The 26,639-nt window shown below is 41.9% G+C and overlaps 1 protein-coding gene across 1 annotated transcript in view; it reads left to right on the plus strand.

The window, feature by feature from the left end:
• PAK7 (p21 protein (Cdc42/Rac)-activated kinase 7) overlaps positions 1-26,639 on the plus strand; it is a 522,812-nt gene that overhangs the window by 451,850 nt on the left and 44,323 nt on the right. Inside the window, exons 5-6 of the mRNA XM_006870394.1 lie at positions 20,769-21,260; positions 22,150-22,283. Coding sequence (XP_006870456.1) covers positions 20,769-21,260; positions 22,150-22,283 — 626 coding nt within the window. The remainder of the gene's footprint in view (positions 1-20,768; positions 21,261-22,149; positions 22,284-26,639) is intronic.

Here is a 26,639-nt window from a genome sequence, read left to right on the forward strand (position 1 = left end):
ATGGGTAGTATCTGGATTTTGGATTGTCTTTTTCCTTCATCTGCTTCTTGTTCTGTGTTGAATTTTCATTTCTCTATCAGTGATTTTTAAGAAAATTGTTAGCTGCTGAAATTGTGCTTTGAAATTTGACTGCTCCGTGATATACCTGGTGTGATGCTATAGGATAAGCACTGGACTACTAACTGCAAAGTTGGCAATTCAAACCCACCAGCCGCTCCTCTGAAACCTTATACACACACATGGAGTCACTGTGAGTTGGAACCAACTCAACGACACTTAACAACAATGATATAATAAAGTTTGAGAACCACTGTAGCAGAAGCTACTGAACATAAAAGCGCAGCTTTTTCCAAGAAAGCCTAAAATTTCTGGAAAATATCAAAGAAGAGTGTGTAAGCCACCCACCCCACCCCACCCCTTCCATGATGGCTTAGGAATGTGTCTGCTACCTCATTTGTACAGCAAAACTGAAAATACACAGTTGGTGATGGGTTATGGGTTACATGGTAGTCTCCAATCAGGTGTGAGAGGGACAGACTCCCAAGCACAGCATTGTGTACACTTGTGCCATATGCTGTCTCCTCAACGGCTTGATGGATGAGTCTGCAGATATTTAGATTGGGTTTGTGAGAAATTATATGTAAAAGAAAAATATTGACCATCTACAATCAATAAAGCGGATGAACATCAGCAGGCTTGCTAAGCTGACTATGAAAGTGAAACAGCTATAGACATCTCCAGCTAAGAGTCAAATGTTGAGAATGTTTTCAATACCCTCCCCACACTATGTTAACTAGTCAGGTTAGTAGACTGCCTTCGCTTCCTGTGTTCCCATTAAGGTAATCGTTAAAATTCTATCTAATTAACCAATTGTATAGTAGCAATGTATGGTGAAGTATGAAAGCATTTATTCGATTTCCTATGTATATCACTGAGTCCCATGATGAAGGGAACCCCTCAACATTCTAGAATAAAGTGAATTAACACATTCTTCCAGCTGCTCCTCGGCAACCCTATACAGGGTCTCTGTGGGTCAGAACTGATTCGATGGTTCTTAACAACAACAGCTAAATCTAGTTACGACTTTGGCCATTGGGGATTGTTTTAGCTAAGAGTAAAGAAGCTGGGTATTTTGGAGTTTATTTGAACACCTGCACTAAGTAAGGAGTGTAGTCATGGAATGATCATGGGCAAAATTCTGCCCACTGGCTGCAGTGTTTCGGTCCTGGCCCTCTAGCTGGCTTACGCACATATTTGGCTGAGCCCATTGCTATTCATTCCTAGCTTCCAGGCAAATTAAGAGATTTCACAAGGAAATCTGGACTTCTGGGTTTCTCGGTTCCGACTCATAATGATCCTGGGTTTCCAAGGAGCAGCTGGTGGGTTTAAAATGCTGACCTATGGTCAGCAGTCCAGTGCTGATCCTACAGCACCACATGAGGACTCCATATTCCACAAAGCATTGAAAACAAAATCTACTAAAGTGAAGACAAAATCTACTAAGGTGAAGACGAAATCTACTAAGGTGAAGACCGCTGCCACTAGCAGAACCATGGCTCTCCAGTTTAGCTCAGGCCCTTCCCAGCCCGCTTCGTTCATTTATTTTATGAGCCTAATCCCTAGAATTTGTGGGGTTGATTGATAGTACCACCAGTCATCATCTGCCCATTTTACAGAAAGGGAAATTAACGTCCCGAGAGTCACTTACTGTTTGTTAGTTGGCTGCAAAACAAAGAAAAGAATCCAGGTATGGTATTCATTCGTCTCAGCCCAGTAATTTTCTATTATACGGTGATGGTGCTTATGTGCCATAGAGTCAGTTCTGACTCATTGTGGCCCTGTACAGGGTTTCTAAGACCATAAATCTTTACAGGAACAGAAAGCCTCATGTTTCTCTCCAGAATCTCTGGTAGATTCAGACTGCTTGTCTTGTGGTTATCAGTCCAGTGTGCACTGTTGTTGTTGTTATGTACCATGGAATCAGTTCCAACTCATTGCGACCCTGCACAGGGTTTCCGAGGCTGTTAATCTTTACGGGAGCAGAACGCCTCATCTTTCTCCTGCGGAGCAGCTGGTAGTTTCAAACTGCTGACCTTGAGATTCGCAGCCCGATTTGTAAGCACTACACTACCAGAGGTAAATGTTATTTCTGGGATTCAACTTCATTTGCCAGTACAAGCTACGAGAGTTTCCTGCAGCTATCAGAACTATAAGTTAGGTGGAAGAGGGAAAGGAAGGAGAAAGAGGAAAGAGGGCAAAAAGAAGGCAGACAGGTAAACAGAGAGGAAGGAGGGAGAGAGGGAGAAAAGAAGAGGGTAATTTACTTCATTCCTCGTTGACTCCATCTTCCTGCTGTTAAGTGCCCTCAAGTCAGTTTCTACACATATCGACCTTGTATAGGGTTTCTGACGAGCAGCTGGTGAGTTTGAACTGCCCACCATGTGGTTCAAAGCGACCTTGTGGTCAGTGCTTATCCCACAGCATCACATACCTTCAAATATAAGGCAGAGTGTCCCGAAATCTGACTTTATCAAACCCAGAAACTACTGTAGCTCAGGGGAAATAAAAAATAACATAACAGCATATCTACCAGTGGGAACTTCTAGGGAGAGAGTTTGTCAACCCTGATAATCAGTACTTTAAAGAGGCAAATCATTGCTCTTTGTTCTCAGGAAGCCATGAGAAATTCACAAGCAGGTTTAGTGGGAGGTCCGGAGGTGGATGGCATGTTAGTAATTAAATGCTTACTTGATTAAAAATATAACATCTCCCTAAAAAGCCTTAGGTGTCTTTAGAACTGTACTCTTAAAAATCTACCCAATCACATTTGGATTGCCTGCTAAGGGAAGAAATAGCAATCACGACTCAGATCGTTTGGCTTTGCCTCCTGGAAAATTCTAGAGGGTGGTGGATGATGTTCACATCCCAATAATAACAAGGAAATGGAGTGTATGTGTGTGTTTGACACTAACTTGCATGTTGTCCTGAAGAAATAGATGAAACAATACCGATGTTAACCAACAGTGTAAAAATGCACCAATATTATCTACCTAATGTTCTGGTAGCGTAGTGGTTACGAATCGGGCTGCGAACCTTAAGATCAGCGGTTCGAAACTACCAGCTGCTCCGCGGGAGAAAGATGAGGCTTTCTACTCCCGTAAAGATTTACACCCTCGGAAACCCTGTACAGGGTCACTATGGGTGGGAACCGACTCGACGGCACTTAACAACAACAACAACAACAATGTTCCTGTTAGTATGACAAGAATTGAAGATGTTATGAAATCTATAGATATTGACATTCATCTCCCTGCTTTTAAAGATCTTTTGCTGGAGCTGAACACATGAGACTTTTGGGGAGAAAATGAAGTCAAGCAAAAACCGCCTAGCAAACAGCAAACAAACGTGAAAGCACCTTCCCTGACACAGAACTATAAAACTGCTGGCTGTGCAGGGAGAGTGCTTTTTACCCTTCACTGCCAACCAGACTTCTGCCTTACAGGGAGGGAAACTGACTGGAAACAACGTCAGCTTTTATTGGATTTTGTTCATTCTGGGCTCCCAAGGGACCAGACAGCTGTGTGTTGGTTCTGGCCCAGCACATCCATTCCTCCGTTTGGCTCCAGCAAATGAGAAGCCCCCTACATAATCACATTCCCACCAGCTCATTAGGCACTCACTGTATGCCAGATACATGCACTGCTTAGTTGGAGCATCGCGGCCCCTTGTCTTGTACAGATGAGTAATCAGGGGCTTTGATAGACTCATAACCATCTGGTCAGTGAGCTCATAGCAAGCCAGGGTACAACTCTAAATCCATATGGTTCCAGGTTCAACTCCTTCCCCTGACATTGGGTGCCTCCCCACAGGTTACTTCTCATCTTTCTATGTGGCACAGGGAGAGACTCCATGGGTTCCAATCACTCAACATACTTCACAACAAGCTCCTTGTTTCACTCCAATTAGGATTTCTCAACCATGATACTACTGACAGGTGGGCTCAGTAATTCCTTGCTATGGGGACTGCCCTGTGCATTGTAGACTATTTAGCAGCACCCCTGTCCTCTACTCAATAAATAAAAATAGTACCCCTTCCTCAGCTGTCTGCAGCCATTGCCAACTAGTCCATGGAGGGCAGACTTTCCCCCAGCTGAGCCACCACTGTTCCAGAGCTGCCATTTATCAAACACGTTTTGGTGGTTAAGTAAGTAGGTCATTTCTGGAGAGGCATTACCTGATCTGAGTCCTAACATTGGTACTAAACTCCTCTGTGCTGCTACTTTCTGATCAATAAAATGGGCATACCTACCTCATATGGTTTTAAGTTAACAATGAAATAGGCACATAGCTGTGTGCCTAGCCTATAGACTAATGATGGCTGTGTTGCGATGCTGAGTGTTATACTTTGTTCCAGGCACTGCAATAAATATTTTGCAAACATTATCCCATTAAATTCTAACAGAAACTCTGAAAGAAGTCAGGAGCATCTTTGTTTTACAGTGAGGAAGTTAACTTAAAGAGGTTAAATCTTTATAGACTTTCCTAAGGACATGCAGTCAAACAACTTCAGAGTTTGAGTCAGAATTCAAAACCAGGTTCATCTGCCTCCAAAGTCTATGGGTTTCAAAACATTCCAATTTCTACAGAAGAAAACCAAGGGACAGAATGATGGACATGAGACCTCTTGGTCCAGACCTATATTTTGCAGGCACTCCTCACCATGAGCGATGACTTTACAAGTGGATTTTGGTGCAAAGGGAGAGCAGTTCGTTTTGTCTGTTTATGGTAGGACAGTGAGAAGTTCCTTAGTGTTATTCAGACTGTGATTTATGGGGACAAGCCAGAACCTCAAGTTACAAAGAAACATTCAGAGTAGAGATTTCTAAAGCTCTTCGTTCAGTGTCCTTCCTGTGTGACCTTGCAGAAGACATCTGAAAGCACAAGTTCTAGAGTAAGATTCCTTGATGTCATGTATTTATATAGTTATATGGTTTTATCTGTGTCTCAGTTCCCTCATTTGTACAATAGAGTATTTCAATACCTACTTAAACTGGTCAGGAAAATGAAATGGGAATAATAAATGGAAAGGTCATGGCCCAGGTAAGTATTCAATAAGCGTTGGTCCTGACTCCGAGGAATCTTTCTGGTTGGAAAAATGTGTTTGCCATATCTGATAATGCCAGCCAGGAGAATGTTCTCTCTGTCTAATCTTTTACGTATGTTCACAACATCAGAACAAGTTCTAAGTTCTGAGTTTGCCACCACAACCATTTTGTACAGCTAATAGTATGACTGTGTTCACTTGAGAGTTGTGGCCATGGAAGGCCAGAGCAGCTGTGTGACTTTCTACAGGTCATGCCAACCCTTAGAGACTGAGGTGATCTGAGGTCCCCATCCTACCACCCCAGTGCTCACTCTACTCTCTAGAATGGAAGAGAAACCCCAAGGCCTCCAATACTCAGAAAGACTGGAAAATGTAGCTGCCTGAAAGCAAGAACTGCCATTCATTTTCAAACAACCTCAATACTATACCTACCACCACTTCCTTTGCACCAGGCAGTAAACGTGACCAGTACTGAATGAAGCCTGGGTGACCCCTAACAGACAACATATTAAGGGGTTTTGAGTAGAGATAGGGTAGTGTAAGAAAAATAGAGCCCCTTTCCCAGACCTCCCTTGTTGGGTCACCATGTAATTGTTTTTCACTGTTTAGCTATGATTTTGCTTTTCTTAGAAAGATAAAGGGAAAAAGCACTGACAACAGCCATGCTCCATTCTCCTTTGTGGGTAACTCACATTCTTTGTGGCACTGATGCCTGGATTCAGCCACAGCGCCAAGAACAAAGCAGTAGCTCCTTACCTACTGTGGATCCCAGAAGAGCCATTTCAGACCATTAGGACCCAGATGGGTTACCGATTGACAATATGGCACAACATGATGGACTGCAGCAAAAATCTGAGAATCAGAGAAAGAAAAAAAGACATAGGGGAGTGGGAGGTGTAGCGAAAAGTGAGAAGCATTTGATAACAAAATGGGTTTATTGCCTTTGTATGTATATTTTTAATGTAAGTTCTTTAAGGGTGTTCATTAAAACTCATAGCAGAGAGGATTCTGTATAACCTCTCATATCTGTTCTTTTGATGGAAACATTCCATTATCCTTTGGGTTAGACGTTGGGCTGCTAACTGCAAGGTCAGCAGTTCCAACACCCCAGCTGCTCTGTAGGAGATAGCTGAGGCTGTCTGGTCCCACAAAGATACACAATTCAGGAAACCCTATATAGGGCCTTTGTGAGTTGGAATTGACTCCATTGGCAGTGGGTTGGGTTGACTTGCATATGAATGGACACATCTTCAAAGTGGATGCTATTGTGGTTCCAGTGAATTGTGTTTGGATCATTAGGGTGAGTGTTCCCTGTTGCTAAATTAAAAACAAAATAAATTAGAGCTGCATCCTGGCTCCCTCCAAAGTCCTGAGGCAACACACCAGTCCTAAAGGCACAGAGCTATGGGTGGTGACTGATCTCAGGTTAGAGTGATTTGCTCTGTCACACAATAGATGAATGTCAGGAATAGGTGCTGTGATACTTGAGTTTGGAGCAGCAACTGCAGGGGACTAATTGGATATAGTAATTCAAGGCTGGGGAAGGAGCTTGAAATCGCCGTACACTTGAGCCTGCTGATTGCAGATATATCCATTTCTTGATAGAACTAGGCTTTACTGATTGGTAGAGGTCAGCAGCTGCTTGTCCAAACTCTCTGTGTGTATTTGCCATATGGTTTGTAAGGTAGAGAAATATACGACTCCTCAAGCTTTCTGTCATAACGTATAAATCCCAACATGTGTAAATAGGAATCCAATGTAATGATTATTGCAAGCCCTTGCAAAAAAACAAAAACAAAACAAAAAAAAAAAAAACCACATATGGTGAAAGGCTTTCTTCTATGCATGCAGTTCAGAGAACCAGCTAGTATCTGGCATTCAGAACTGAGCTTACATCTCAGGCCCCCAGCACCAGCACCATCAGGAGAGGCACCTTGATTGTTTAGGTCCCTCTGGGGCCTGCTCATAATACTGCACATTGGTAGCTTCCTGTACTGAAATTGAATGTAGGCGCAGATCGTGTGTCTTTGTCATCTGTCAAGGGTGAATATAATAGGCTATGAGATAGGGCTACTCCTTTTGGAAATGAAAATAAGTAATTCAGAAGAAACTAACCGTGGCGGGGCTACTTTTGCCTCCAGCAGGAGCAGCAACTACGGTGTTTACTAGGGTGCAATTGAAGATAGAAGAGTTTCCCTAACATCCTGGACTCCAAAAGACATGGTGGAAATTTGAGGACAGCAACCACACTTCCAGAGTGCTAAGAGGCTGGAAACGTGAGGACAGAGGTGCACACAAGGCCAGGCCTTCCACCCCTCCTGAGGGCAAGTAGGGAGAAATCCTCTTTGTGGGCATTTCTTGTCTGTCGGTAGCAAGGAGAATTGGAATTGCAACACTCTCCTGGAAGGGTAACCAAGAGCAAATACATATTTGATTTAGTCAACCAATGTAGTGCATCTTCATCCCCTAATAAAAACCCAGTTGCCACTGAGTTGATTCCAATTCATAGTGACCACAGCTGTGTTCAGAGTGTAGTGGCCGATTCTGTTGGAAGTAGACTGACAGACAGGCTTTTCTTACAAGGAATCTCTGGGATTTAAAGCACTAACCTTGCAGTCAACAGCAGTATGCATTACTTAGGGACTCCATCCACTAATTGCCACATTCTAAAATATCCCTGCAGAGAGCAGGGGTTAGTGATTCTTTCCAAAATTCTTATAGGCATTTTTATTTTCCTTTCCTAGAAACAAAAACAAGGCTGGTCTTATTATATTTTCCTTTGAGTTAAGTTAGAATAATTTAAAATGTCCTTTCCTTGCTCAGATACTAGAGCCTGTGATTCCGTTTTATTTCTGGTGATACAGCAGTTAGGCACATTCATCTACTAACTGAAACAGATCAAACCCACCAGCGGAGCCATGAAACAAAGATGTGATGGTCTACTTCTGTCAAGATCAGCATCTAAGAAACCCTGCGGTCAATTCTAATCTGCCCGGTAGAGATGCTATGAGTCAGAATTGACTAAACAGCAACAGGTTTTGATTTATGTTGAGCAAGCAGCACCCAGTCTTTTTCATTTTTGAGATGAGCAGGCTCTCTTTGTTTTATTGTGCTCTGAAAAGGTGTATTGGAGCATCACATTCAAGTGCTGGAACCAGCTGCCTCCCCCCTCTGGAGCTCGGTTGGATATGGAAAGACAGACTCTCCATCCTTCATGGGATACTCAGCATTCCCCACCCCCTTGCCAGCAGGATCCAGCCACGGCCTCCCTGTCACCAGTGCAGAAGGCCACAGTGACAAATAGATACTGCCGCAGGATTTTTTTCCTCCTTTCCTTTCTCCCCGCACCTCCGCCTTCCCCGCCCCCGCCCCCACCCGCAAGCCTTTCTTTTCCAGCCTTGGCATAAAATGGTCCAATGATGTTCTACTGCAGAATTCAATTTCACAGTTCAGTTAGGTCCTTGATTACTCTGCCAAATTCAGATTAATGTGCATTTAACTAACATGGATCAAGGGAATCCTGGCTGACAGCCAGCTGTAATCGTAGCAATTGATAGCTCTGTGGAGTTTTATGCCCTGTCCACCCCAGCGTACCACTGGTGAAATTGATTGATTAAATGAATTCATTGCTATAATTATTTATAATTTTGATACATCACATGCCTGTGTCTGACCCTACCCTTGGAGAAGCTCTCATTGTGGAGAGGATGGTCCAGCTGAGTTGTTAACTGAGACTATTTATTCCTAGACGATACAGCCTTTAATTCTGTTCTTATTTTTTATCAAGTTTGAGTAGAGACATGAAACACAGCACATTTCTTTAGGAATTAATTTTTATGGTGTGCTAAAAGGTGTCAGAAAACATTTTTTTAAAGTGTGTACCATTAACCATTTCAAAAAGAGAAATTCAAGACTGCATATACTTCTTTTGGTATTTTAAAAGATTCTTACAGAGAAAAATCCTTTGTGATATGTATCTAATTTTCAGTGACAATTGGTGTCCTCAGAGAACTGCAGCTAAGATGTTTGACAGTCTGGATAATAATTTGCAAAGTGACGATTGAGTCTTCTCTTATTACACCGTGCCACATGGAAATCCCTCTTGAAAGTATGCAGACCGTGGTCTTGTTTCTAAGAAATTACTTGTTTGCAAAATCACAAGACTGCTTTCTTCAGAAAGAAGGGGAAGAAGCGTTTGTGGTATCTTGGTTTTTGTTTTGTTTTGTTTTTTGTCTCCTGCCCAGCAGCTTTCCACCTCTGCTCCCCGTCCCTTGTGCCCTTGGCAATAAGGTGTGTGAGAGGAGATAACAAATCTTGTGGAATGCTTGGAAGCACAGATGAGGAAAGATACACTGGATTCATATACTAACTATCCGTGTCTTCTGCTGGTCCAGCCTCTCTGTATTATGGTTTCACTAAATGATTAGACCCTGAATTCTTCACATACAATACTACATTGTTATTGCTGTTGATGATGATGATATTGTTTTGTTGTTGTTAAGTGCCACCAAGTCAATTCTGACTCATAGTGACCCCGTAGAGGGTTTCCAAGGAGCAGCTGGTGGCTTTGAACCACAGACCTTGTGGTTCGCAGTCCAGTGCTATTCCAGAGTGCCACGTATTAGCTGCCCACAACTCTGTGTACAGCTCCTTTGTGACCCAAAGACTTTTCACTGATGATTTTTGGAAGCAGACCACCATGCCTTTCTCCATAGTTTGTCTGAGTCGGGGCGCACTCCAACAAAATAGCAACAGGCAAGCTTCCAGTGACAACTGGAAATCAAATCCAAGTCTCCCACACAGAAGGTGAGAATTATCCAATTCATCTGGGTCCCAGACTTGTTCCTTTTTTTGTATACTATATTTGTAAATTGAAGTCCTGGTATAGCACTGTAGGATAAGCACTAGACTGTTAACCACAGGGTCAGCAGTTCAAACCCACCAGCCACTCCTTGGAAAGGGTTGATATGGGTCAGAACCGACTAGATAGCACTTAACAACAGCAGTATATTGGTAAATCAGTTTCTAGAAATGGTTTCATATTTTAAGTCTTTCTCCTTGGAAAGTCATCTGCACAGGCATGAAGGCACATATAATAGTATATATGGACAAAGCTGTCACTTATGTTCTTCTACCCACTTCCAAAATTAAGGAGCTCTGGTAGCGTAGTGGTTACGAATCAGGCTGCGAACCATAAGGTCAGCAGTTCGAAACTACCAGCTGCTCCGCGGGAGAAAGATGAGGCTTTCTACTCCCGTAAGGATTTACACCCTCGGAAACCCTGTCCAGGGTCGCTATGGGTCGGAACCGACTCGAAGGCACTTAACAACAACAACAACCCACTTCCAAAATTAGGAAGTAATGGGAAAGGCAATTTAGAGTAGGAATATTGAATCATGAGAAAAGTTCAAGAGCCATGTAGGAAGGTGAGGGGGCCTCCTCACAGAAACTTGAGCTCAAAGTCATGGTTATAACAATATTCTGCTCAGGCCACAACAAAAATGGAAAGACTGAATTATGTACATAGGCAATAAATTCAATTTTCTATGATGAGTACTCCTTTGAGTGCATTTTATACCAAGTATATGTTTTTTTCATCCCCTAATTCCTCTTCCATCTCCCTACTCCAGGCATTGTCATCCATCATTTTCTGCCCTAATTCTTGCATTGTGCTCCAGGCTGTTCAGACATCTGGGCCCCAAATGAAACACACTACCCGACTTTATCCCCTTAGTTATCACTGTACACTGAGCCTGCCACTGCTTTAGCCACATTCTCCTCTCATTACTGAAGCACATCTCCGTGCATTTATTGAGGGTCCAAGTTCTACAATGACACTGCCTGGATTTGAGTTCCAGCTCTATTTCTTTAGGATCTCTCCATGATATACTGAAAGTCCTGTGCCTAAAAAAATTCTCCTTATCTGTAACTAGACTGGTAACCGCAAGATCATGGCTCTTGAACATTTCTAATCATTTAATTGAAATCTTTCTGATTAAATAATTACAAACTGATTTCCTGGGCCATATGTTCCCCAACCCTGATGTATAGACTTGAGAAATCACTTGGAGTGGCCTTGTCAGGGCAACCACACAATTCCAGCCATCATGTTGTCGTTGTTGTTGTTAAGTGCCGTCAAGTCGGTTCCGACCCACAGCAACCCTGTATAGGGTTTCTGAGGAGCGGCTGGGGAGTTTGAACCACCAACCTTGTGGTTCAAACCAACTTTATAGCCCAGCACATTAACCCATAGCACTACACTAGGACTCCAGTTATCACATTGTTGTTGTTGTTAAGTGCCGTCAAGTCAGTTCAGACCCATAGCGACCCTGTACAGGGTTTCTGAGGCTGTAAATCTTTATGGGAGCAGAAAGCCTCATCTTTCTCCCACGGATCAGCTGGTAGTTTCTTACTGCTGACCTTGCTGTTCACAGCCCGATTCGTAACCACTACACTATCAGAGCTCCTTTGGGGTGAGATAATTAAATGTTTGACCAAATATAGCAGGCTAACTTTTTAGTTGATAATTTTGTATGGGCCACGAGTGATATTTTCAATCTTAGCAGAAAAAAGGTTCCCCATGCCTGCTGTACAGGGTCATTTTGAGTCAGAACTGATTTGACAGCACACAGTAATAGCATCACATTGAGAAATTTGAGATTTAATGAAATAATGTACCTTAAGTTCCTAGAAGAATTCTAGGCACAAAGAAAGGACACCATCAATATCGGACATCATTATTATAATTATTATTACACTAGTATTCCCAAAAGGTTAGATTTCTAATGGAGCACTCGCTTAATGGAAGGAACTTACATTGACTCTCAGTAAAATGTCCATGTGTTTTAGGAAAGAAAGTGACTCAACCTTGATTTATAAAGACCATGAGATGATAACTATGGTAGAAATATCAAGGCAGGCAAGAAAGCAGACCAGTGGTACCAGTGTGTGGAACAGCTGGGGCATCTGGATAGCCTCCCAGTGGGCCTGCAGAAGATTTGGGATATGTATTCTTCATGGGAGTATGGAACCATTTTGCCTTGGATTCCTTTGGGGCAGCTTCACCTCCCTAAGGCTCAATTTGGTAGTTGGTGGTGGTTATGTGCCATGGAGTCAGTTCTGACTCACAGCGACCCTGTACTGGGTTTCCGAGCCTGTAAATCTTTACGAGAGCAGAAAACCTCATCTTTCTCCCGCGTAACAGCTGGTAGTTTCAAACTGCTGACCTTGCGGTTTGCAGCCGGATTCATAACCACTACTCACCGATAAAATGATTTTGCTATCCTGAAAACATGGGCCAGTGATAACCACCATCACGGAGCTCACTGTTCAGTCACTAAGACCCAACTGAGGATCATGGTCCAGTCCCAAGACAACAACTAATTCACCTCCTCTCCTGGAGCTGATGGATACCGGATACCAAAGGGAAGGCAAGTCCTTCATCTTAGGCTAACAGTCAATTCATCCAGAGTTTCATCCTGAAAATTGTTTCCTGTGATTATGGTACTCCTCATAGATGGCTTTTTTTAACAATCCCATCTCTTACCAGCAGCCATGAAAGACAATAGCTCCATGTTGTCTCAAAGACCTCATTTCAAAAATGTTTCACTCTCAGCAAACAAGTCTGCATTCCATCTTTAACTGGAAATTGTCCCTTTGTGCAGACAGCAGTCTCAAATTCATATGCCTGCTGCTGGTGTGGATGCTGATCATTCTGCTGACAGGTGATAAGGAAGAAAAGTGGTTCTTGTATGCGGTGTGAAGCAGCATTTCAAAGTCCTATAGGATGCAGCTTTTGTAATTTTAATATATCTTTAGAGATCAACTATAAATGCTCCTGAGAAATGAATTCACTTAAAGTACAAGAACACATCCTCAAAGAAGATGCGGGGAGATGAGAGTTTGCATTGCATATGATGGCTCCCAGGATACACTTTCAAACATACAAGTCATAGATACCCTGATCACACCCTAGCTTTGTGGACTAGCCTGGACTCGACTAATCTGGAGCTTAATTTAAAGGAAGAACCCAATTGTCTAACTTGTTAGCTGTCATCAAGTCGATCCCAACTCCTGGCCACCCTTTGTCTGCAGAATAGACATAGTTTTCAAAGCTGTGCTTTCAGAAGCAGATCTCAAGGCCTGTTTTCCAAGTCACCTCTACATGGGTTTTTAAACTTTTCAACTAGTACCTTGAGGGCTTACCCACTTGCATCAATCAGGGAACCTAAATGTCTGATTAGCTCTGATATTTATCTCCTTCCACACATACAGTTTTCCTTGTGTAACTTGGTGTGGCACTGTAGGTTAACGCACTGGATTGCAACATCATTTTAAACCACAAGGTCAGCCTTGAAACTCACCAGCTACTCCTCCGAAACCCTATACAGGGACACTATGAGTCAGAACCAACTCTACAGCTCTTAGCAGCAGAAGCAACAACACCACAGCATAAATCCAGGAACTCAGAGGCCAAAAACATCAGGTTGATTTTAAATACAACATTTTGATTATAAAACAATGCTTGTTGTATTACCATTAAAAAGCTTTCCTGGTTGTTTTGAGAATTAATGTATTTACCACCAGCACATTGTATAAGGAGCTCTGGAAGCATAGTGGTTACAAATTGGGATGCTAATCTCAGGGTCAGCAGTTTGAAACTACCAGCCGTTACATGGGAGAAATATGAGGCTTTCTGCTCCTTTCAACCTCAGAAACACCCTGCAGGGTTACTAAGAGTCAGAACCAACTCCATGGCACACCATCACCACAGCACATTGTATATCTTCCATAAATGCTATCCAACTTAATCAACATTGTAGTTATAATTTATTTAATAAGTGTGTTGTTGTTAAGTGCCGTCGAGTCAGTTCTGACCCATGGCACACTGTATAGGGTTTCTGAAGAGCAGCTGGTGAGCTTGAACCGCCGACCTTGCAGTTCAAATGGCTTTTTGCAGTCTGGCGCATTAACCCACAGCACCATACCAGGACTCTATTTAATAAGCATTGTACTAGGATTATATAATAATAAGGCACCTAATATTTATTGTGTGGTACTGCGGATTAATTCGCTGGACTGCAAAATTGCTTTGCGCCACAAGGTCAGCAGTGCAAGCTAACCAGCTGCTCCTTGGAAACCTTATACAAGGTCCCAATTGGTCAGAACTGACTCAACAGCACTTAACAACAACAACAATATTTATTTACCAGCCACTGTTCAATAAATGTAAAATTAGTGCTTTAAAATTCATAATGACCTAATGAGATGTTATTTTTATGACCATTCTATAGATGGAAAAAAAAAGGAGGTAGTAAAACAACTCGCCCAACGTCATACAGTTCACATATGACAAGAAAAACATTTACGAACCCAGAGTTTGCTCTTTTAAATGCTGGACTAGGTTGCCATTCGTTAAGCTTCTCAAAAGTCATGCAAGAAAAATAAAATGGTTTCCTCGTTTTGCAGATAAGAAGCTGAAGCTCAAAGAGACTAACTGATTTGACTAAAGCCATACAGAGTCAGAATTCAACCCTGCATATGACTTTTACAGACTCTGCAACCAGGGCAGCACCCTGGCTTATCAGTTACCCTGGTTTCTGTAGGTTGGTTCTGAGGCTGTCTGAATCAGGAAATTCACAAGACTCTGAAGGACTGCATGGGTAGCATGCGCAGCAGGCAGCACAATCATCTCAGAGCCAATGAACAGTGCAGAAGAACTGAGAATGTTGCCATGGTAGCAGGCTCACTATGTGCAGACCTTGCTCCTTGATATGATATAGTAGGCCTCCATCTGTGTGATGTGATGGATCAGGAGCTCAAGACACCTGCCTGCTTCAAGTACCCGCCATATTGCCAGATCCAGTGAGCAGTATGCTCCATCCTACTTCACTTATCAGTAGCATTTACCACAGTTTGTCACTCCTTCCTTCTTGAAATACTGTCCTCATGGGACTCCACGACACACAGCTCCCTTTGTTTTCTTCTCTGCCTCTTTTAGCAAGATCTTCTTTCTACTTTATACATGTTGGAGTCCTTATACTTTCTTTTACACATTCTGCATCATAGATTTTAATACCAACTGGTCGCATAGTGGGTTACGACGAGTTGGCCTGCAATCCACAGTTTGAATCTGCCAGTTGCTCTAAGGGAGAAAGATGAGGTTTCTGCTTCCATAAAGAATTACAGCCTCAAGGTTGGAACTGACTCCATGGCACATAACCACCACCACTACCAAACTGATGACTCTCAGATTAATAGCTTTAGACTTATCTCTTCCATGAACTCAGGATGTGTGCAATTGTCCATGCAACATTGCCAAATGAATGGCTAGCAACTCTCACAAACTTAACATGGCTAATACAGAACTCTTGGCTTTCTCCCATGTATTAGTTATCTCAGGGGCCTAATGTGGTACTGTAGGATAAGCACTGGACTGCTAACTACAAGGTACAAATGTACCAGTTGCTCCTTGGAAACCCTTTACAGGGTCCCTATGAGTCAGAACTGACTCGTAACAGCACTCAACAACAAGAACAACATTGGGTATCTATCTATTGCTATTGAACAAGCTATCCCAAAAAGTAATCACTTACAAATACCTATTCTTTCACACAATTTCTGCGGGTCAGGTGGGCAATTCTTTTTTTTTTTTTTTTTAATGATTTATTGTGAATTATGTGATAGTTTACATGGGAGAATATTACTTTTACATTCATTCCATCGTATATCATCTCATTGCCATGGTTACAGTCCCCTCCATGCAATCCTTCCCCCGTGTAACTGGGCAATTCTTGCCTGGATCACTCATGAGTTTGCAGTCAAGATATTACTCAGAGTTACAACTACCTCAGCGCTTGATTGAAGCTGGAATATACCATTCCAAGACTGCTTACATGATTGGGGTCAGAAGGTTCTTGGCAGGAGACTTCAGTTTCAAACCACATGGACCTCTCCATAGAACTGATTGAATGTCCTCAAAACATGACAGCAGGGGGAATCCAGAGGGAGTGATTCAAGAGAGACAGCAACGAAGCTACAATGTCTTTTATGACCTAGTTTTTCCCCATCACTTCTACTGTATTCTATTGACCACAACAAATCAGTCTGATATAATGCAGGAGGGGACTACACTAGGATATAAGCTCTAGGAGGCAGGATTATTGGGAGCTCCCTTGGAATTTGGTTATCATACTCCACAAGGGCTCCTGTCCCTGTATTCTTTATATCTTTTAGCCAAAATCTTTGTATCTCATGTTTGACTCCTTTCTTTCAGACTTTTCATTCAATCCATCAGCAAATCGCCATCTCTATTTTCAGACCCTTCTTTGGATCCCACCATTTGTCACCCCATCTACTGCAATTACCATACTCTCAGCCCACATTGAGTGCAGAAACCTAACTTGCATCCCTGTTTTCACTCTTCTCCCAAAGCCAAAGAGAATCAGGACACATAAGTCTCCTCAGCAATGGCTCCCATCTCACCCAAACAAAACCCAACATCTGTACCATGATCTAAATGCAAATTCTGGGATGGTCAATAGAGTCAAATATCATCTATTTTGATTATTATTGGATTCTAATCCCAAGCACTGGAAACGGTGCCTAGCACATTGTTGTTAAGTGCCATCTAGTCAGTTTCAACCCATAACATCCTGTATAGGGTTTGCAAAGAGTGAGTGACTGGTGGATCTGAACTGTCAACCTTCCAGTTCAAACTGACCTTGCGGTCGAGTACTTATCCTACAGTGCCACACCAGGACTCCTAGCACATTTGTTGTTGTTGCTGTTATGTACTGTGGAGTCGGTTCCGACTCACAGCGACCCTGTACAGGGTTTCCGAGGCTGTAAATCTTTACGGGAGCAGAAAGCCTCATCTTTCTCCCATGGAACAGCTTGTAGTTTCGAACTGCTGACCTTGCGGTTCACAGCCCAATTTGTAACCACTACGCTACCAGAGCTCCTTCCTAGCACAATATAGCTGCTCAAATATTAATCTGTGGTCTGAATGAATTCACAAATGAATGTATTACATTGTTGTTGTTGTTGTTAAGTGCCTTCGAGTCGGTTCTGACCCATAGCGACCCTGTATAGGGTTTCCGAGGGTGTAAATCTTTACGGGAGTAGAAAGCCTTATCTTTCTCCCGCAGAGCAGCTGGTAGTTTCAAACCGCTGACCTTAAGGTTCACAGCCCGATTCGTAACCACTACGCTACCAGAGCTCCTTACATAGAAGCAATTAATCACTTACAACAGTGCTACCTGATAAAACTTTCTGCAGTAGTGGATATATTCTGTACCTACACTGCCTGGTACCTGGGCCAATAGTCACTAGCCACATATAGTTTTAAATGTGGTTTGTGGCCAGTAGCTGTAATATTAAAGCAGATTTCGATCCTTGTGGTTCTTGGAGGGCAAGTAAATGCTATTCCACGCATTAGTGGTAAAGACTTCCTGAGCCACCTTGTTAAGAAGGAGATTGAAATAAAATCAACAATTTTTTTTAATACCTTCTCGGTACTCATGGGTATGCTGTGTCAAAGTCTTGCAGAAAATAGTGTGATGCTTAATTAGTGCTGTCTACCCTGGGCAAGGAGACAAAAGTGACAGCTTCTGTACAATATACTCCCATCCCTGACCTCAGTCATTCCGGGAGTGGCTGAGCTCCTTCCTGATCCCTTCTAGGGAGGGATTACTAGAACCCATGTTTAATGTCATATCTAATAATTCTTTCACCGGTTCCCATGCCTCTGTCCCTGCTTAACATGACCTCCTCTTCTTCCTTCCCTAAATCATCTCAACCCATTCTTTAAATCAGATTAGGATGCTGTTTGCTGGGTCCCCTTGAGAAACTGACGAAATTCCCCTTTTACACACATCTTTGCCAATTTTGGTTATTCTCAATTATATTTGTTCTTAGTTGGTAAGAAATTTGCATGTATTTACAATTATTTAAAAGCCATTTAGACACAGGGGGACATATTTTCCCTTTTATAGGTCTCTGCTGCCTTGTGTGAATGCATAATACTATGACCCCTTGGTATGTGAGTTCAAAAGCATGAAAAAGTCTTCCCAACTCTGAAATGTCTCCCTAAAAGACTAGGTAAAGCATGAGGTCCTTTAACAAAGGATTCTACCACCATCCCCGATCCTCCAACAAGAAAATAGGAACATAGCAAACATAGGTTGGTCACGGCCCATGCCCAAGTGGTGCACATGGGTGATAGAGGCTCTTTGCTGGGTGTAGTGGACACTGTTGGTGCCTCAGTCATGTCCATTCATCGCCTACAATATCTATCTCTGTCAATGTCACTTTCCTTTTTTAAAGCAGTGGTTCTCAGCTAGAAATGATTCTGCTTTATTACACACACATACAGACATATATATGCATGCATACATGCACACACACACGGGGCCATTTGGCAACATTTTGACACCTTTTTAACGCTGGTTTTGAACTGTGGAACCATCATTTCCTTTGTTAACATTATGCATATCAATCCATAAGGTCCCTGCTTTCAAAATCTGTACTGAATTTGACCACTCTTCTCAATGTCAGCTGTTATCAGCTTTGACCAAGTCACTGTCATCACTTAATTGGACTAGCATTGGTAGTGATCCTAATCCTATCCCCTCTGTATATAGGGCTGATAGGGATGGGCAACTTAAAAATCGGCTACCTAAAATGGGGGTGTTGTAAAGGCTTGAAGTGACTGGCTTATAAGTTTTTAAGAGGGTCTTTAGTTTCAGAATATATGGCAGAAGGTAAAATCCCCATTGAATAGTATTCATCTTGTCTAGATTGGTCTGGTGAAAAGAGATGAGGATAAGATTTTATGATTCAATAGCGAGCAATTGTTATCATGACTAATTGCCACTGTCACAACTGTAAAGGTATAAGTTTTGTAACAAAAAGAGGGGAGTAGTTAATGTTACAGACCAGGAACAGAGGACTCTAGGACTATCAAAGGAGAAGAACATGAGCTGAATGTGGGACCCTATCCAGAGAAGCAGTGACCCCAGAGATGGAGGCAGAGATGAGGACAAGGAGAGTTAGAGCAGTTGAGGACCCTAGGTTCACGGAAAGAGAAAGGTTGTGTGCTGGTGGCCAGGTGGTGGTGGCCAGAAGGCAGTCTTACAAAATGGGCCCTTTGGTTGTTTAAATGACTATATATTCCTGAGTGTTTTTGTGTATACCGCCCCCACACATTACACACAGTAATAAAATTTAAAAAACAACAACAGAGAGAGTAGAAGTAAATACTGTTGAATGATGATGCACAGAGGAGATTGGAATCATCGGAATGAAATGATGAATGTAAAACCAATGTTCTCCCATGTAAACTATCACTCAATTCACAATAAAACTTTTTTTAAAAAAAATTCATGGAAAATGAAAAGATAATGGAGTTTTCCCATGAACTTTTTTGAGGGCACCTTACATATAGAGATATTTTGTATATGAGCTACTACCTTAATAAATTAATATATAGTGTAATGAATTAATATACAATAAAAAAAAAACAGACATAGTGACCCTACATGGCATAGAAGAACTGCCCCAAGAGGGTTTACCAAGCTATAAACTTCATAGCAGATCACCAGGTCTTTTCTCCCGCAGACCCAATGATTAGCTGCCAAAAGCTTAACCATTGTGCCACCAGTGTGCCTATTGTAGGAATCGGATAACTGGTTTTTCTGCATCTCTCTTGCCCTACTATAGTCAGTTCTTCAAACAGCAGACCAAGGAAGCCTTAACTGAAGGCAGGCCATGCAACTCTTATCTTCAAAATGTTCTAATTGGTTTCTGTTGAAACTAAGAATCAGATCCAGTCAATGTCTTTGCATGATTCAGTTCTCTCTTACCAAACTAATTCATCTCCTTCCAGTTTGGCCCTTGCTCATCCTGCTCTGCTCCAGCCACACTGTAAGCTTTGCACCTGCTGTCCCCTCTTCCTGGAGGCCGGTTCCTTCTGATCCTCAAAGGGTTCCTCCCTCCCTTCACTCAGAAATCTCATGTGTCACTCCATCAGAGATACCCTGCCTGAAGCCTCTATCTAAAATATTACCACTTGCCCCTCCCTGCTTGCTGTATGAATAAAATGACTATTTTTCCTGGAAAGACATTTTATTTCATCTTCATTTTATAGCAATAGGTAAATAATACATAAAATGATCCTCAGTAGCAACAAGACAGCTGAATTCTTTACCAACAATGTGGTAAAGAATCAGACATGGTAAGACTCCTACACCATATAATTTTCTTAAAATGCAAACAATAACAGAAAAGTCATTAAACTGTTGAGAAATGGCTGTCCTTCTTGGAATTGCTAACATTCATAACCAGGTCATTAATTTTGAGTCATTATTTTCTCTATAAAGTATTCAGTACTTCTCCCCTTGTGATAAATTTTAAACTATGAATATGCTCAACAAGCGCCACTATTTGCATTGAAGTTGAGGTCTTGGTATACTTCTGGAGATTTATTTGGGACAAGGGAAGAAAGTGTGGAGAGGCTGGATGATGAGGTTGGAAGGGTCAAGAAATGATGATAGCAGGAGAGATCGTGTCACCTCACCAGGTAAGTGTCGTTTGACCCAGCTGTAGGTTGACTCACTGTCAAATGGCTAGTCCACATTCAAATCCAGTCTGTCATTCTTCACAGGTGGACTATGACCGGGCACAGATGGTTTTCAGCCCTCCACTGTCCGGGTCTGACACCTACCCCAGGGGCCCCACCAAGCTACCTCAAAGTCAAAGCAAAGCGGGCTACTCTCCAAGCAGCCACCAGTACCCATCTGGGTACCACAAAGCCACTCTGTACCACCACCCCTCTCTGCAGACCAGTTCACAGTACATCTCCACAGCTTCTTACCTGAGCTCTCTGAGTATCTCATCCAGTACCTACCCTCCACCCAGCTGGAGTTCCTCCTCAGACCAGCAGCCCTCCAGGGTGTCCCACGAACAGTTTCGGGCTGCCTTGCAACTGGTGGTCAGCCCAGGAGACCCCAGGGAATACTTGGACAACTTCATCAAAATAGGGGAAGGGTCAACCGGTATTGTGTGCATCGCCACTGAGAAACACACAGGGAAGCAAGTGGCTGTGAAGAAAATGGACCTCCGAAAGCAACAAAGACGAGAACTGCTTTTTAATGAGGTAAATGGTGCATTTGGCTCACTCTTTATTAAATAACCAACCCTTTTCATTATGCTTGTCATACATGTATTTTCACCTTTGTATTTGCCTCTTAATGGTACGTATCAGCTGAACATTCTAAAGCACACATGGATGGGGAAACATGTGTCCAGGAAACACAAAGCATTTTTGAGTAACAGCCCTTTCATAGTTTTATGTGAGTCTTGAGGAGACAGATGATCTTGTGTGGATGGGAAAGCTGAAAATCCCAAATGTACCAAGTCAGTTTTCCAAAGTATGAGACTCTGTTGGTCTTTAGCCAAATATGTACAAGCCACATCTCCTAACTCTCAGAGAAATCCATGAATGTTCTCTCAAAAGTATGCAGAAATTGTTTTGAGTCGAGTCTGACAACTCAGACCTTCTCCCAAGGAAAGCCTTGAGTGGCCTTATGTGGCCCTGCCCCCACAGTGGTTTACATTATTTTCTTATGGGACTATTGCCCTATAGTGGGGACTCTTGCCACGGTAATCAACAATTGGTATGGAGAGTACATTCTGAAGAATCTGATCGTATTCCCCTTTGGCAACGAGCTAACCCTCCCTTTGTGAATGCAAAACTTCCAAAATTCTCTCTGCCCTCCAACTCCTTTTGTCTCTCTTTCTCTAATGTCCAGTGGGCCTGCTTAATTTCTCCCAAATTTACTAACTTGATTCCTTTTATGTATACTTCTTATCCTTGATGCCATTTTTTATCTATAGATTACTGAATACATTCTGTACAGTCCGTACTTGCCAACCAATCAATAGTACTACCAATGAATGTGTGACCACAAAAAGAAAAGAAAAGGAATATATATATATCAAATTTCACATTCCCATTTTAAAAGCTGTCTTTCCTTTTTGTCCAGGTTGTCATAATGCGGGATTACCACCATGACAATGTGGTTGACATGTACAACAGCTATCTTGTCAGTGATGAACTCTGGGTAGTCATGGAATTTTTAGAAGGCGGTGCCTTGACAGATATAGTTACTCATACCAGGTGAGTGTCTTTATTACCTAGAGAATATATTAAGGTATTTATTATTCTCTGCCAAGGAGTCCTGGTGGTACAGCAATTAAGCACTAAGCTGCTAAACTGAGGTCAGTGCTTCAAACAGAACAACTGCTCCACAGACGACATCTGTCTGCTTCCATAAAGAGGTTAGCCTTGGAAACTTTGTGCTATAAGGTCACTATGAGTCAGAATTGCCTTGATGACAAGAGGTGTGTATTTTTTGTTACTATGATTCTTGGCCAGGATGAGGCTCCAGTGACAATCTGTATGAACTCTTCTTAAATTGTAAGCACTTTGGAGTCATGAAGCTTGACTATACCTCTCTTCTATTCCTCAAAATACCTGTAATAAATCATCACTGTATGTTCCATTCATTCATTTAGCATTACCCCAGCCTTCCAGAAACTCATTAATACCCTTTGATATAAAATTAACAAGTTGCTGGGAATGAAGTGTAAGTAACAAATAATATAATTTGCTTATACTACAGCACTACACTGAACTTCTGGTTTGGCGCTGTGGGTTAATGCGCTGGACTGCAAAGTCTGTTTGAATCACAAAGTCGGCAGTTCAAGCTCACCAGCTGCTCCTCAGGAACCCTATACAGGGTCAGAACTGACTTGGGTTGGAACTGACTTGACGGCACTTAACAACCACAACAGTGCCACACCAGGAATCCTTTATTGTGCCTTAATTGGACATGGATCGAGATAGCAAGTGCAAGAAAACATTGGAGAGCTTTGTAGGTATAGAATAGATTGCTGATCCTCCATTGATTTGAGGCAATGTTCGTTACTGTCCCTAGAAAGTTTCACTCTGTAGTTGTTGTTGTTAAATGCTATCAAGTGGGTTCCGACACATAACAACCTGTATGGGGTTTCAGTGGAGTGGCTGGTGGGTTTGAACCACTGACCTTGCAATTTACAGTTCAGTGTTTATTCTACAGCACACACCAGTACTCCCAGTCTGTAGTTGTTGTTGTTGTTAAGTGCCCCTGAGTCATAGTAGACTATCTAAAAACAAAGGGACATTTATGAAAGTGCTGAACTGTTATTGCCAACACCTTCACTGGCAGATTCCTGCTGGTGTAGGCACAGGTCACACAACCACACCTCATCCAACCCCACCAAGAAAACACATAACATTATTTTAGTTTGTACAAACAAATATTCTGGAGGGACTTAAGAATAAGGCAAATGTGATTTACAAACCAAACAGTTCCTCCAAATGTTTCTAAGGGTGGACCTTTCTCCTACCTTTGGGGAGCTTCAGATAGCTCTTCTTGTCTCTTAGAGTTCTCCCTTTGTCATGGTGCCTTTTGATTTTTATTTCATATCCTTAATAAGTTATTAAGGGATAACTTCTCTGAAACACATTGTGTTTTCTAATTTTCTTCAGTCAACTCGTCAATTGATTTGCCCTGCAAAGCCAGGGTAGATCCAGAGCACAAGAAGAAATTTTGTGCTAAAGAACACAATTTGGACTTCAAAATTCTTAAACTGATCATCCAGAGTTTCCTCTAATAGTTATTTAATAAGGGCCTTATTGAGTGGGAAAATATCTAACCCCTTGCTACTCAAAGTGCAGCCTGAAGATCAGCCTAGTACACATTACCTGGGAGCTGATGGAAATGTGAAATCTCCGACTCCACCCCAGACCTAAAAGACAACACAAAACAAAACCCACTGCCATCAAGTCAATTCTGAGGAATAACACCTTACAGAATAGAGTCGCACTGCCCCCAGGGTTTCCAAGGCTGTAAGTCTTTACAGAATGAAATTACTGCACTTTCTCCTTTTTCTCATCAACTGCTGATCTTCTGGCCAGCAGCCAAGTGCTTTAACCACTGTTCCACCAGGGCTGCTTATCCCAGACCTCTTGTTGTGGTTAAGTGCTGTCAAGTTGGTTCCAATTCATAGGGACCCTGTAGAGCATTTCCAAGGAGTGGCTGGTGGGTTATGACCACCTACCTTGTGGTTGAAACTGACCTTGCGGTACAGTGATTATCCTACAGGGACACATCAGGACTCCTTTTATAGACCTACTAGAAGGAAATCCACAATTAGCTAGACATCCAGATATATTTCTTAAGTATACTAAAGATTGAGCACCATCCTAGCACCTTTGTAAATGACATCTGTACTTGATTTCCAGGAAACCGAGGGTTCTAAAAGGGAAAGGAGAGTGACAATGCTGTCAAGTTCTTCATATTTTATCTTATCTGTGTAAGTAGGTGCTAATGTGACTGTCTGAAAAAGGTACGATTCACAGAGAGAACAAACAGTCTCTTCTTGCTCAAGATCACACATTTGACAATTGACAGAACCAGAATTTGAATTTAAGATTGATTAAGATCTAAGACTTGGAGTTCTAGTGTGGCGCTGTAGGATAAGCACTAGACCACAAGGTCAGTTTGAACCACAAGGTCAGCAGTTATAACCCACCCATTTCTCCTTGGAAACTGTACATAGGGTCACTATGAGTCAAAACCGACTTGATGGCACTTAAGAACAACAGCAACAAGATTTAAGACTTAGTTGTCTAAGAACTAAGAAATCATTCTCTCATACCAGCTTTCCTCCCTGGAGAAGTAGAAAAGCATCTAGCATATTCCAGTTGGCTCTAGAATTTCAAAACCAAAGTGTTAGGAGTCAACAGTGATTTTTTTTCAGATAGTGACTAGGGCTCAGAGAGAGTTGACCAGTGAAGAACCTTTAAGCCAGTTTCAAATAATTCAAAGATTATGAATTCCAGGGAAAATAAATTATATTTAAGATGGTGGTTTGGGATTGACCCTGTTTCAGATAAACCTCTGAGGGATGCAGTTTGTTTTGTTTTGTTTCATTTTATTGTAATCTAAGTGAAGATTTACAGAGGAGATGAGTTTTCCATTCAACAGTTCATCCACATTTTATTCCATGTCTTTTACTGTGATTCCCACAATGAAACATCACATGTCCCAATTCCTTCCTGTTTTGTTTCCATTCTTCCTTCTTTCCTAACCTTTCTGAACTTTGTTCTTGGGTAAATGCTGCCCTTTTGATCTCAAGTGATTTCGTATTCTACAGTGTGCATACCTCACTAATGTTATTGTTTCCCTGTTTATTACTTGGGTGGAAATTGAGTAATGGAGGAAAGACCACTTCCAGACCTGAAGGGTGACTAAGGGTCATAGTCTCAGGGGTTCCACCACACTCTATTCAACTCATAAGCCTGATCATTTTTATGATTTTTTTTATTTTCTTCTACAATTTTCCCTGCTCTAACCAATGTGATCCCTTTCAGAGCAGTTGGTAGTGGCAGATGTGCAAATTATCATTTGTAAACAGTCCAGCACACCAAACACACAACTGAGTTCAAAGGTTGCAGGTTGCAGGTTTCATATGTCTCCAGCAAAACATTTTTTCTCACCTGCCACTTCATAAGACTGATTCATTGCTGCAAAACCTCTTTGAAGAGAAGGGTGTATCTCATCATACTCATCAACTGTATGTCTTCACTATCCTCATAACTGGATTGACCATCTCCTTGGGTATTATTACTTTGGTATCCCAATGTGACTCAAACAGGGTCCACTGGCATCAACAAGAGTGAAACACACATTCAAGTCTATCAACTTCTTTGTATTGATGGCCTTAAATTTAGCTGTGATTATTATAGCTTCCCAAGGCACTCCTTAAATTTGGGCCCTGGTCAATTACATCCTCTGTCTCTTCTAACAAGCTCTTTAGAGTGTATCATAGTTTACTCAGGTGCTGTACTAATCAGGGTGCTCTAGAAAAACAGAACCAATAGGTCTCCTGGTGAACCAATGTATGCAGAGGAGAGCTATGTTCCATAGCAATTTTAGGGCTATGACATTTTAAAAGCAGATTTCCAGGACTTTTTTTTCAAGATATCTCAGATTTGAAGAACTCTGGACTAAAACTGAAGAAAATGAAAACAATTCCACTCCACAAGAACCAAAGTACAACCTTGACCATATCCCACCTGAATTTAGAGGCCATCTCAAAAACAGATTTGATACATTAGACACTAATGACCAAAGACCAGAAGAGCTGAGAAACGACATCAAGAACATCATACAGGAAGAAAGTAAAAGGTCATGAAGAAGACAAGAAAGAAAAGACCAAAATGTATGTCAGAAGAGACTCTGAAATTTCCCATCCAGTACAAAGATGCTAAAAGAAAATGGAAGAAATGAGGAAGTTAAAACACTGAACAGAAGTTTTCAAGGGGTAGCTCAAGAAGGCAAAATCAAGTATTAAATGAAATGTTCAAAAACTCAGAATTAGAAAATCAAAAGTGAAAAACACGCTTAGTATTTCTCAAGCTGAAAAA

This window comes from Chrysochloris asiatica, unplaced genomic scaffold, assembly GCF_000296735.1.
Source record: "Chrysochloris asiatica unplaced genomic scaffold, ChrAsi1.0 scaffold00141, whole genome shotgun sequence".
NCBI lineage: Eukaryota > Metazoa > Chordata > Mammalia > Afrosoricida > Chrysochloridae > Chrysochloris > Chrysochloris asiatica.